The sequence below is a fragment of the Carlito syrichta genome, unplaced genomic scaffold, assembly GCF_000164805.1.
Source record: "Carlito syrichta isolate Samal-C Ts95f unplaced genomic scaffold, Tarsius_syrichta-2.0.1 Scaffold314838, whole genome shotgun sequence".
NCBI classification, from domain to species: Eukaryota; Metazoa; Chordata; class Mammalia; order Primates; family Tarsiidae; genus Carlito; species Carlito syrichta.
Window position 1 is genome coordinate 567776 of NW_007258934.1, and position 13225 is coordinate 581000.

Below are 13225 nucleotides of genomic sequence, written 5' to 3' on the forward strand. Positions count from 1 at the left end.
TTTTTTGAGTTGGAGTCTCACTCTGTCACCCAGACTGGAGTGCAGTAGCCGCTCCTGGCCACCGTAGCCTCGAACTGCTGGGTTCCGGCGATCCTTCCGCCTCAGCCTTCCAAGTAGCTGGAACTACACAGAAATGTACCGCACTACCACGCCCGGTTAATTTTTTGATTTACTGTAGAGATGCGGTCTTGCCAAGTTGCCCAGGCAGGTCTCGAACCCGCGGGCTCAGGCAATCCATTCATCTCAGTCTCCCAAAGCGTGGGATTACAGGCTGAGCCACCGAGCCCAGCTTAGAAGCAATTTCTTAATGAGGGGCACATTCACAGGCAATTATAGGTATCTGGTTTGAGAGGACATGGTCAAAAAAATCAAGGTCCCTGGCATTTTAATACTCAGACCCTAAGATTTCATGAGGAGTAACTTTTGCAACATCAATAACTCTGTTCTTAAGAGACAGGAGACCCTTTTACTTCACATAAGCCACACATTTATGTGTGTGTGCACATTTGTATGTGTGCATATTCACAAAAAGAGACTAACAAATCACATACATTTGTGTATATGTGTGTGTCTAAGAGAGAAGGAAGGAAAGCAAAGCAGTTGAGGAAGTGGAAGCAAACATGGCCAATCAGGATAAGTGATACTGATGTTCAAGGACAGTTAATTCATACAGGTAAGTTTGAAAGGAAACAGTAAATTGAAAAGTGTCCACAATCATTGTAGGCTTTGGTCAACAATGGAAAATACCAAGGACTCATAAGGAGTTAGAATGTTATAAAGACCTTTGGAAGGGGAGTCAAAGCCATTAGAAGATTAAGTTTGGCCCAGAAGCCAAAATAAGGATAACAGCTGCAGGAATGTTTACCAACACATCAGATGGCAAAAGAGTAAAATAATCATTTAGATATTCTGAAATAATGCCAGATGCATTCTCATGGGCTGGATCACGGGTATAGTTGATGCTATTTGCCCCATTTCCTCACCTCTATTCCAACTTATCCAGTTGCTATCCCATAAAGTCTGGGCTAGCTTGCTCATGCATAAAATAATCACTGGCATCATTTTTCCCTCCAACATTTCTCTTGTGTGTGAGATTAGGTTCTGTAGGTGAGTTTACAATGCTTCAGAGTCTTTCTTCGAAAGATCATTTGACCTTGCTGGTTCCAGGGTCGCTCATGACAGCTCTCAGTTTGGCTGGGATGCTTGCCCTGATGAGCACCTTCCATATCACAGAGAAAGGGCAGGAGAGAAGGGACCCAAGAATGTGGACAGCTCAGAGAAATCCATTACCCATCCTGTAGGCAAGTCTTTATCAGCACTGAAATCCTTCTCCAAGGTCAGCCATCCAGGTCCCTTGGCATGAACCAGTGAAAGGAGCCACAGGAGAAGAAAACAAGGGCTTGAGCAAGGGTTTATGATACTGACTTCAGTTTGGCCAAGGCCAGCTGGAACAGGTAAGCGCAGAAAAGATGTAGATCCTTAATTCCTGAGAAAGATCCGTTGTAACTAAAAGCTCCCAGAATGAGGGAAAAGTGGCCAATCTATAATACAAATTCTGGGAGCCACCTCAAGATAAAATGTTTCTCAAGGTCATCTTTGAGCCCTTCCAAGTACTTTAGAACAGCCTGACAGATGCTAATTAACCCTCCCGATTCCACAGCCCCAAGGGAGATGTAAATATGTTTAACTGATGAGCACATTCAATCTGTACTATTCCTGGAGCTCTAACAGCTTTTTAAAGGGCCTTTTGAAGAAAAGCATTTGATAGCATCATAGAACATCCAAACTGAAATGAACTACAGAGAGCCTCTTTAGAGAGGAAGCAGGAATAGTGGAAAGGATATGGGCTTGGAGAAAGATCTGGATCCAAATCCCAGATCAGGGCCCTACCAGCTGTGTGAGACCCAGGAAGTTATTTAAACATCTAAGCCTCAAAATCTATCTACAAAAGGAGGATAGCACCACCTACTTCACAGATTGTGTTGGTAAAATGCCCTGCCCTGTTCCCAGTTTACAGTGGTCTATAGTTAGAGTATAATCTAAAATATACTACAAACTATGGCATACTATAAAGTACTGTAGCGGTTTATAATTTAGAGCATACTATCCTCATGTCTCTTCTCCTTTACACTCATAAGTCCCATCCCCTTGTGACATGTTGGCCACTACAGAAAACACATCCATGGAGATTCTCAAGGCCTCCTATTCCTTACTCTCCAGAGCAGTCAAGCAAAGTGTCTCTTGAGAGAAAGAGTCGGTCTTGAACACTAATGAGGCCAGCAAGGTGGTAGTGGAGCCACCTTGCCAGTTCTGGCTCTGAAGTCCAAATCTGTTGTGCTCCCTCATCATCTGATAGGCCCATGGCTTTGATACCATCAGTCCTACAAAGCAATGGTACGTATCATTCATGTATACCTACTCACAAGCAATGACTCATGTCATTCTCCACCAAGGAGAATCCTTCTAAGCTACTCCAGTCACCAGAAAACTCAGTCCTAAGGCCTGTGTTTTAGAAAAAAACTACAGCTCTTGATGCAAGAACAAGGCCTCTCCATCACTAAATGCACATTTAATGGGGGCTTAATCCATAGGCATTTACCAAGAACTTACTATAATCAAAACCAGGGTGAGATTCTAAGAATGAGACACTTTAAAAAAATTAGAGACAATAACACAAATGTTTCATCCTTCATCAGAAACTCCAATTCGAAAAATAAGAAAATAATTCTTAATGTGCATTTTACAGCCGAAAAAGACAAGTTTCCTAAAACTGCATAGCTCCAGACTCCAGGAATCCTGTCCTCCCGTTCTTTCCTCAACCACTAAGCAGCCTCTGTAGGAGCTGACATTATCTCCCCAAGACAGTAATCATCATTTCCTTGTCACAGGACATGCCTGTCTCTTATTTTCTGGATTTATGCATTAAAAGAGATAAATCTTCAGTTAAACTGCTTGTCTGTGTCAGCAAAAACACTTACAAAGGGAAAAAAGTGGCCTAGAAAATAAAAATCAAGAAATATTTAAAAGAAAAATATCCACAAGGTTAGTCTGTTTGTGATTTTAAAACTGCATTTTTCTCACAAAATCATTATAGTCACAAAGGCAGGTGACATTTCCTTAGTTCTCAGCTTCTCGAAAGTTAAGAATAAAACTGCGACAGGAGTCCAGGCTTCAACATTCATTTATGTGGCTAATCAGAACCAGAAAGGGTAATCTTATTACCCTTTTGGTCTGAGGGTACAAAGTGAGATTTTCCTCCTTCTTTTTTTTTTTTTTTTTTTTGAGTTGGAGTCTCATTGTTGCCCAGACTGGAGTGCAGTGGCCGCTCCCAGCCACTGCAGCCTTGACCTGCTGGGCTCCAGTGATCCTTCCGCCTCAGCCTTCCAAGTAGCTGGAACTACAGGTGCACGCTACCATGCCTAGCTAATTTTTTTTTTTTATTGTAGAGATGAGGTCTCGCCTGCCCAGGCGGGTCTCGAACCCGCGGGCTCAAGCAATCCACTCACCTCAGCCACCCAAGGCGTGGGATTACAGGCTGAGCCACCGAGCCCGGCCTTTACTCCTTCTTAAAATTTTTTATCTCTGTCAATTCATAATGCTGATAGGGCAAAGTACCAGTTTCCTTTCACATCTGTAACTGCCCTCAGCTTCACCATCAGAAACAGACTTTGTTAGTTTGAGGCCTCAATCAATAAATATTTGTTGGGGACTGTCTTGGACCATTTTGTGCTATGACATAATACCATATACTGAGTAATTTATAATGAACAGAAATGTATCTTCTCACTGTTCAAAGTGCTGGTATCTGACAAGGGCCTTCCTGCTGAATCATCTCATGGCGGAAGGCAGAAAGTTAAAGAGAGAGAAAGAGAGACAGAGACAGACACACAGAGAGAGAAACATGGACGGAGGGAGGGAGGAAGGGAGGGGAATTTGCTTTTTCATAATAAACTCACTCTCTCAATAATGGCATTAATCTACTCATGAGGGCAAAGCCCTCATGGCCCAATCACCTCTTGAAGGTCCCACCTCTCAAAACTATAACAGTGGCAGCTAAATTTCAACATGAGTTTTGAAAGAGACAAACATTCAAACCATAGCAGACACCAATTAGGCACCAGGCATGAACCAAGTGCTATAGAACAGCACTATCCAACAGAACTTTCTGGAATAATGGCTTCTCTATGCTATCCAATACAATAGTTACTGGTTACAAATGGTTACTGAACATTTGACATGTGGCAAGCACACCAAAAAAGTGAATTATTTATTTATTTTAATTATTGAAACTTAAATTGCCACATGTGGCTGGTGATTATTATATTAAATGCCCAGCTATAAGGGATATCAAGATATTGGCTGGGCGTGGTGGCTCATACCTGTAATCCCAGCACTTTGGGAGACCAAGGTAAGAGGACTGCCTGAGCCCAGGAATTTAAGACCACCCTGTGCAACATGGCGAGACCTCGACTCTACAATAAATCAGAAAATTAGCTGAGCATAGTGACTTGTGCCTGTAGTCGCAGAAACTTGGAAGACTGAGGTGGAAGGATCCCTGAGCCTAGCAGATCAAGGCCATGGTAACCATGGTTGTGCCACTGTACTCCAGCCTGAGTGACAGAGTGAGACTCCAACTCAGAAGAAAAAAAAAAAGATATGAGAAAACATGATCTATGCACACAAAATCTTCATGTTCTATCTGGAGCAACAGACATGGACACATGAAAAACTGACTTATAATCAGATGGCAAGTTAGTGGCATAGGAAGCAGAGGCAGTAGGGACTTGAATTCAGGGAAGATGTGGCAGACGTGGTAGGAGATGAGTCGAGAAGGCCTCGCAGGAGAGCAGAACTGTCTAGGCCAAGGATGTCACAGCACCATGTTGCTTTACTCACACTACCTATACTCACACAGCTCCTCGGCCACATGCATTAACTGATTTAAAGCTAATGAGCTTACAGATAAACAGGTTGTTTTTATGGTTGCATGACACCACCAAAAAGACAAAAGCCTAAGAAAGAGCACTGCAGGTAATACTCAAAATCTCTTCCTCAGCAGTATGACAGGCAGGGCGGTCCCAGCGGGTCTATTAGAGGGCATGTCTTTAGCACCAAGTGATCTGAGCAGAGAGGAGCAGCAATGCTCCAGGATGTTTGGGAAGCCGATGCAGAAGAGCAGAAGAACAGTCAGCTTTGGGGTAACAAAAGCTCAAGAAAAAAGTCTTCGGCTGATAATGGTACCCATAAGGGATGAGAGGGAAGAGAAGACTCAAGTTACAGGTAGATGGTTAGTCTCAAACACTCTTCCCGTGCCTGGAGGAATTAGCTACATTTAAACTCTTGGTTTAAAATATAAAACAAGTAGGAGATGACAAAATATGGACACCCTCTGCATCACCATAGGGCTTTGTGTACAGCAGCTACTACAGCCACTGCTTACAGTTATTACCATTTCACACAGCCCCACCTTACCCTTCCTACCTCCCTCATTCCCAGTGACTGTGGAGGGCTTCCCTAACCCTCTGAGGAGGAAATAACACAGCTTTCTTTGCCCTTTCACAATGGGGATATAACCACAGATCAGAAGGGCCCAGAGTATGAATGAAATGGATCTTCTGCATTGCTCCTACATGTTGGCTAAAACTATCACACTCTCTTAAGACCTACACTTTACTAGTGGATATTATTTTTGCACCTTTCTCCATCCTTTCTGGAAGTGGAGGAGCAGTACTTCAAAACGTGTAGCCTCTTAGAATCCTGTATTTAAAGGTCACCATTCCTAGAAAAGCTACCTTCAATGATCAGTTAACACTCTGGTACAGAAAACTCCTAGAATTGTCCCCCTGGGCAAATGAGCAGTTGTTCTAGTCCTGCAAGCTGGGCAGAACCTTTCTGAGAGGCAACATATGCACTGAAAGGGGAAATGGTAGAACAACCCCTTGGCTACCTGGTCTAAGACTGACTCTACTCCCTGCTCTGAGAGTCAGCATGAGGAAACAGCAGGCATGGGATTTGATGGCACCAAGTCCTAGGTTTACATCCCAAGACTGTTGATTAGTAGTTTGTGTAACCATGGGAAAGTCTCTCCACCCTCAAGTCTTTGCTTCCTTGTTGACAGCTATTCATCTGTCACTCTTTCAAAGATGTCCCCAGTGAGTCAAATCTCCCTGTCATGCCCACTAATACTATATAGGCCTTCTCCTTTCAAACAGATCTCAGTTGAATGTTTATACTCATGTGGAATTATCTGCTTAGCACATGTTTTTCTCATCTGTAAACTGAGTTAGGGCAGGGACCATGTCTATTTTTTTTCCTCACTACTGTATCTCAGTTTCCAATAAACTATGCAGCACATAGTAGGCTTCAAATTAACACATGTTGAACCATTGAATAGATGATTAATTGAGCTCATGTATGTGAAACTTATCTCCAAAATATGCAGCACAATGGAAATGTCTGTGATTCTTACTTGGTGTGGATGATGACAAGAGAATTAATCCTCTTAGCTGCTGGAAACCATTCTGCTTTCATTGAAGTAACAAAACTGCTGCATTTGAAGAACACCATAAGGAAAGGGACTCGTACAAGCTGCCCCATGGTGCCCCCTTTCAGGATTCTTTCCATGACCATGCCAAAATACCCAGCTCATCTGTGTTCAGATGCAATTAATGCTTTATTCTGATCTTAGATGGCCACTGTGGGAGCCTGGCTGAGTCATATGGGCATTTTAAAAAGCGAGATACCTATTGGTTAAATCTGCAGGGTATCTGGTGCTGGACCAGGGACAAAGCATTCTGGCCACAGGCTAGGCTGAGAAAATCACTCCGGGTCCACCATCCCCCGCCTTTGGTTGAATCCAACTCTATATCCAAAGTGTCATGAGCATCAGGAACCAAAGGAAACTGCAGTGGCCAAAGCCCGGGAGAGCTTGCTCCCCCATGCTGATCCATTCAAGGGAACAAAGGCCTTCGAAGTTGCACTGAGCTGGTCTGGATATGGAAGGTCTTTATGCAGGTTTCCAAGGAGATGACTCAGATGCTGTTACCATAGAAACTGTTGCTACCATCTATTGTCCATCACCCCTTGACAGAAAGGAATGGGGGGGGTTGTGGTTTGATGATGAAGGAAACAAGAAGAGTTGGATTTAAGTCAAGATGAAAAAATTTATTGAGATGGGTCCCTGAAGACTTCCAATGGTGTATATAACAAAACCTCTAATCTCCAAAGGAAATGAATTAGGGACATGAGTGTTTATGGTTTGCTGTTATTTGTGTGGTGAAGTTGTGGTGAATACGGTGGCACATTGAATGACCTCCACCTATCTGTTGGAGGGCCCTATCAACTGGGGTCTCCAGAGAAAACACTCAGGTATAAGGCTCAACAGCATGGTCCAGGCTATAAACCCTAAAACTACAGGGTCATAAGAAAACAGATGCAAGCTGTCTGCCCCTCTCCTCTTCTGAAAACTTTGTTCAAATAAAAGAAGAACACATTAGAAGTCCCTCTAATTTTTGCTACTACCTCTTTACCAACAGCCACTATCAGTAAAGTTTTGATGATTTTTTTACTCTAATAAGAGCTAGAAATTATGGGTAAATCTGAAAATTCCATAAATAACAAACACATAGAAAAGCATATGGCTAATGGAAGACACACTAGACTTGGCATCAAGAAGGTCAGAATTTAAAGGTCAGTCTCATCACTGATGATCTGCATGATCTTTGGTACTTCACCTGCCTCAGCCCCAATTATCCCTTCTATTTCATGGGGATAGTAATTGCCAGTCTACTTCATATGGCATAAAGCCTGATCAAGAAATTATGCTATCACCTGTCAAACACCATGGTGTTGGTTACCCAAAATGCCACACTCATATCGCAAAAGGCTTTTGATTTTAATTACTCAAAGTACAACCATAATAAATCCTTTGAGTCATCCAGTTTTCTGTTTGAAAAGTTGTTGGCAGCCAACGAATTACCATGACATTAAAATTGTGGATGACAAGATGGAATATGTCCTCACAGCCTCCTTCCTTATCAAGGACATCAGATCATATGCAGGCATCAAGTTTGACAATTGGACCTGTCTTCCCAAAACAGCCTTGGGAAGCTAAACTTCAATAGAGAATAAGCTGCTGAAGTTCTAGGAAAGGTTCTCTGGAATAGTAGGGATGGAAAGAGGACACTATTTGGGGGAAAATAAAAAATTATTCTGGTAAATATATTTTCAAACCAGTTACATGTAGAGAATGGGAGCTGTGAACGCTCTGGAATCTGGGAACAGAAGGAAGAATAGAAATTATACTGCTGCCACCCCAGTCCAGGAAGTCCCTTCCATATATTTCAGACCCCCATAATGACAACATAAACTTTGAAATCATCTTATGAAATAAGCACTCATGAAGCTGCCAGGTGTGACCTGTAGTACTCCATGTCTGCCCCAGGAAAGGTTACTCAATTCAGGGTACTCCAGAAGTCAGACAAAGGAGGCATTTAGGCATTCCCGGATGGGGCAGAGAAAAAAAAAATGCAATTCAGTCCCTCCGGTTCTGCAAATGTTCCTTATTTATGTTTTTCTTTCAAATAACACTATTGTGCATTGTTAGGATACTCTTAAACCAGGAGTATCTTTCTTGAGGCGTCAGATACGAGGAATCATGAAAAAAGAGGCTAGGCGAGCAACTGCCTTTCCAATCATGGGATTGGTGGCACTGGCTAATTCTGCCTGCTGGGAAGGAGGGAACCAGGATAACACAGAGGTTTCTTACTCTTGTATATGGGTCCCTCTTGATAATCACCAGGAACCCAGCACCAATCTAAAACCAGACAACCAAAAGGGTTACTGAAGAATGGCAGTCAGTGGGTTAATGCCCTTGTTCCTTAGAAGATGAGATCCCCACTCAGCTTTATCTTTAAATATGATTCTCTCAAGATAACTTCCAGAGTTTAAACATCTGACTCTCACAGTTTGTTGTTGAGTCAGAGTCTCACGTGGGCTGGAGTGCAGTGGCACAATCCCAGCTTACTGCAACCTCAACCTCCTGGGCTCAAGTGATCTTTTCACCTCAGCCTCCTCGGTAGCTGGGACTATAGAATCATACCACTACATTCGGCCAATTTTTTTTTTTATGAGGCCTCACTATGTTGCCCAGACTGGTGACTCCTACAATTTTACCCAACCCTATGATGCCTTTCCTCTCAACACAGTTTCTCTGCTTCCTTGAGGCAAATCTCTCTAGGGAGAACAAACTGGTCATGCTCATTTCTGTCCAGATCTCCCCTCAACAGCTCACAGCACAGAAAGGGAGAGTTGGAATATTACATATTGTTAACTAGGCTTCTCATTTTAGAGTTAAAAGACTGAGGCTAAGAGACCCAGGAAATGACTTGCTCAAGACCACAGAATCATGTAGGAGCAGATCCCGGGCCAGAACTGATTTCTCCTGACCCTCATTACAACGTATTTCTACTACATTATACTACTATAAACGCATGGTCATCTTAGTCCTATGTATATCAATCTTACCTCCTTAACTAAACTAAAATCTCATGAATAGCAAGGATAATATTTTCTCCCAGTCATTCCAGGCACTCAGCCAGCACCAAGATAAGACATGAAGGAGGAAAGCTGAAGTGTTTCCTGATCAACTTCCACCTCACTTTTCAAGGGTCTACCTGTGTGCTCTCCTAGCAGCAACCAACGCCCACCTCTATGAAGGCAGTCATCATTCTGTATTGCCCCTGTGCAGATGTTTAAAGACAGAAATGAGCCAGGCTCGGTGGCTCAGCCTGTAATCCTAGCGCTTTGGGAGGATAAGGTGAGCGGATTGCCTGAGCCCGTGGGTTCGAGACCTGCCTGGGCAACTTGGTGAGACCTCATCTCTACAATAAATCAAAAAATTAGCCGGGCATAGTAGCGCACGCCTGTGGTTCCAGCTACTTGGAAGGCTGAGGCGGAAGGATCGCCGGAGCCCAGCAGGTCGAGGTTGTGGTGGCCGGGAGCGGCCACTCCACTCCAGTCTGGGTGACAGAGTGAGACTCCAACTCAAAAATAAAAAATAAAAAATAAAATAAATAAAGACAGAATTGGGCCATGTCTTATTTCCTGTATCTCAATGCCTAACACATACCAGGATTTCAGAAAAGGATTAAACAAAAAATGGATTCTAAAACAAGTCTCAACTGACATATACGTCACAGAAATCTCAGTTTCTTTGGGGGTAGGAGTTAATCACTCCATTCTCCCTTGAAACATTTTCTTTTCTTGGTTCCCATTTTTGACTCTTTGAGAAGGATTTTAGTGACAAGGGCATCTGGCCTGCCATCTTTAGGAGGGGCCAATAGTAATCAATGACACCTTTAACCCCCAAACTTTTTAATGTTGGTATAAACAAAATGCTTTAAACAAGTTATAGGTAAGAACAGGGTGTGTCCTTTTAAGGATAAACATATACTTTAATCCATCATCACCTACATTGCCAAACCCTATTGCCAAAGAATACTTACTTTAATGACATTCTGACAACCCCAAAATCAGGCCAATATTTTGACTTAAATAGAAGTTCCCAATGTGAACCATTCGTCTACCAATCCTGATTAGTTGACAGGATTTAAAAATGTCTCGTTTGCAAAGCATTATCCAGAAGGCTATTTCTGATGGACATCTGGGTTGCCTATTACAGTTAAAGCTGCTATTAACATTCATGTACAAGTCATTGCATATGTTTTCATAGACATATGCTTTCATTTCTCTTGGGTAAATACCTAGAAGTGGAATGGCTGAATCAGATAGTAGATGCATGTTTAACATTTTAAGAAATTGCCAATCCGCTTTCCAATTGGCTGTACCATTTTGCATCCCCACCAGCAGGGTGTTAGAGTTCCAGTTCTCTGACAACCTAATCAACACTTGAAATGGTCAGTCTTTTAAATTTTATTCACTCTTACAGTTGTGTAGTGGTATCTCAATATGGTTTTAGTTTGCATTTTCCTTGTGACTAATGACACTGAGCATCTGTTCATGTGTTTATTTGCCATCACTAGATCTTCTTTGTTGAAATGTCTGTTCAAATCTTTTGCCCATTTTTAAAATGGGCTGTTTGTTTTCTTAATGAATTTTTAAAAGTCCTTTATATCTTCTGAATACAAGTTCTTTAGATAAGACCATCTATAGCAATTGTCTCCCCTAAATTAAAACTCCTTCCTTACTCCACTTTTTCTCCTCCTCCTCTGTATGGTAGCATATAATCTAAGCATTTAAATAAAAGAACAGGCAAGTATGGTCTTCCCACAAGCTCTCATTGCCCTGTCTGGCCACAGGAAGCAGGGTATTCTCTCATATCCCTGACTGCTACTCACACACAACCAGTAGGAATTTATATAAGCCCATTTCTTCTCTAAAGATTTACTAACTTTAAATCACTAGTTCTCAACTGGGAGCAATTTTGGTCCTCCACTCCCCACATAACATTTGTCCATGTCTGGAAAAACTTTTGTTTGGCACAACAGGGCAGGGAAGTGGTCTGCTGGCATTGAGTGGGTAAAGGGCAGAGATCCTACTAAACATCCCACAATGCCCCCCACAACAAAGAATTATTTGGAAACTCTGCTTTAAATCGATTTACAGATACTCTTTTGGATAAAGCAATATTGTGTAATAGAAACAACACTGATCTGAGAGCCAGGAAACCTGAGTTCTTTTCTTAGCTCAGTCACTAACTAGTGGTATAACCTCACGTGAAACACTTAACCTCTCAAAGCACCAAATTTCTCTTCTATGAAATGCAGAGGCTAACCTAAATTATCTCTAAGTTCTCCTCTCCTGTGACACAGAAATACAATCCTATGACTATGGATGCAAACCCAGACAGAACTAGGAGAAGTCATGAAAATGTCCTTAGGTTCCATACTTAAGGAGTTTAACGAGGTGGTGACAAAGTTCGATTCAAGGAATAGTCCCTGAGAATGTGTCTCACAGAGGAGGATGGAAATCAGTGGCTGATCCCAGCAAGAAGCCTGCCTCAACCAAGAGAGAATATAGATTCCTGCACCTGCCCAGCAGAACCTTGGGATTCAGGTACTCCTACTGGTCTCCATTCCATTCCCAGCTTCAGGATGTGAACATGAGCTCAAGAGCAAATCTGACTTTCACAGCAAGCAGGTGAAAACACTTCCAGGCCTGATATGCCTCACAGATCCAGTCTCCAACTCAGAAGTGAGTCTGTACCAATGATACGGTGTCTGAAAATCCAGACAGAGCTGGTAGGAGGAAAGTCACCTCCTAGCTGGAACTTGGGACTCACCTCCATGAAATGAGAGGCCTCAGACAATACCAACACTGAATCCTAATCAAGTTTCCGCCACGCACGTTCCTTTTAGGGGGAAGAAGGTCCTCCAATAATTCTTACAACAGCTGTTCCGTAGGTTAAATGAAGTTGAAAATTGCTCCTATGGGTCCCTGCAAGAGTGAACAGCCAACCAGCATCTCGGACAACCCATGGGTAAAGTTCTCTAATTTCAAACTGTCTAAAAATCAGAAACATTAATTAAGAAAGAATATTTACCTGGAACGCCCTGCCTCTCAAAAGTAATCCCGAGTTGCCCATAGATATTTCTATTGAAAGCACCACAGCTGATGGGTTAAGAAGGGGAGCCAGGTCAGCTCCTGGGGAGGGAGAAGAGATTTGCTCTTCGAAGGGACAGACTGATCTGAATGGAGGCTTTACACTCCTCCCTGTCTTTTTTCCAACAAGGTGAGGGTAATAGTTGGGACCCAATACCAACCACCACCATCTCTCCTCCTTGCTTTTCTTCTACGAAGGGGAGCGAAGGCTTCTGACATGTATTTTCACAGGAAAGAATGAAAGTAAAGGCAAGACACAGAATGCAAAAAGTGAATACCTTGGTCTCTGAGAGGAAGTGCTCTTCCTTCTGGAGTCCACACCCATGGCTGCCCGCTGTGGCCCACCTCATCTGCTTCTCCCCTCTCAGCTAACCAGAGCCAGATGGGCCCCTGCGGAGAAAGCATTTCTCTCCCAGCTGCAGCTCTTAGTCCCCTGTCTGCTACAATAACCATTCAATGGACAGGCCTGAAGCAAAGCCATCCCAGGCTTTTGCAAATAGTTTGAAGCATCAGGACGTCAGTCCTAAAGCAGAGAGCACTGCTCATTACCAGCTTAAAAACTGAGAACTGCAGGCTCCATTAATGACAATTATAACCTTTTGTT

General features: G+C 42.8%; 1 protein-coding gene across 1 annotated transcript in view; it reads right to left on the reverse strand.

Moving 5' to 3' along the window:
- LOC103274638 (carboxyl-terminal PDZ ligand of neuronal nitric oxide synthase protein-like) overlaps positions 1-12946 on the reverse strand; it is a 113115-nt gene extending 100169 nt beyond the window's left edge. Inside the window, exons 1-3 of the mRNA XM_021705938.1 lie at positions 12900-12946; positions 12407-12524; positions 8768-8815 (exon numbers count right to left, since the gene is read on the reverse strand). Of these exons, the coding sequence (XP_021561613.1) occupies positions 8768-8815; positions 12407-12524; positions 12900-12946 (213 nt within the window). The remainder of the gene's footprint in view (positions 1-8767; positions 8816-12406; positions 12525-12899) is intronic.
- Positions 12947-13225: the final 279 nt, after the last annotated feature.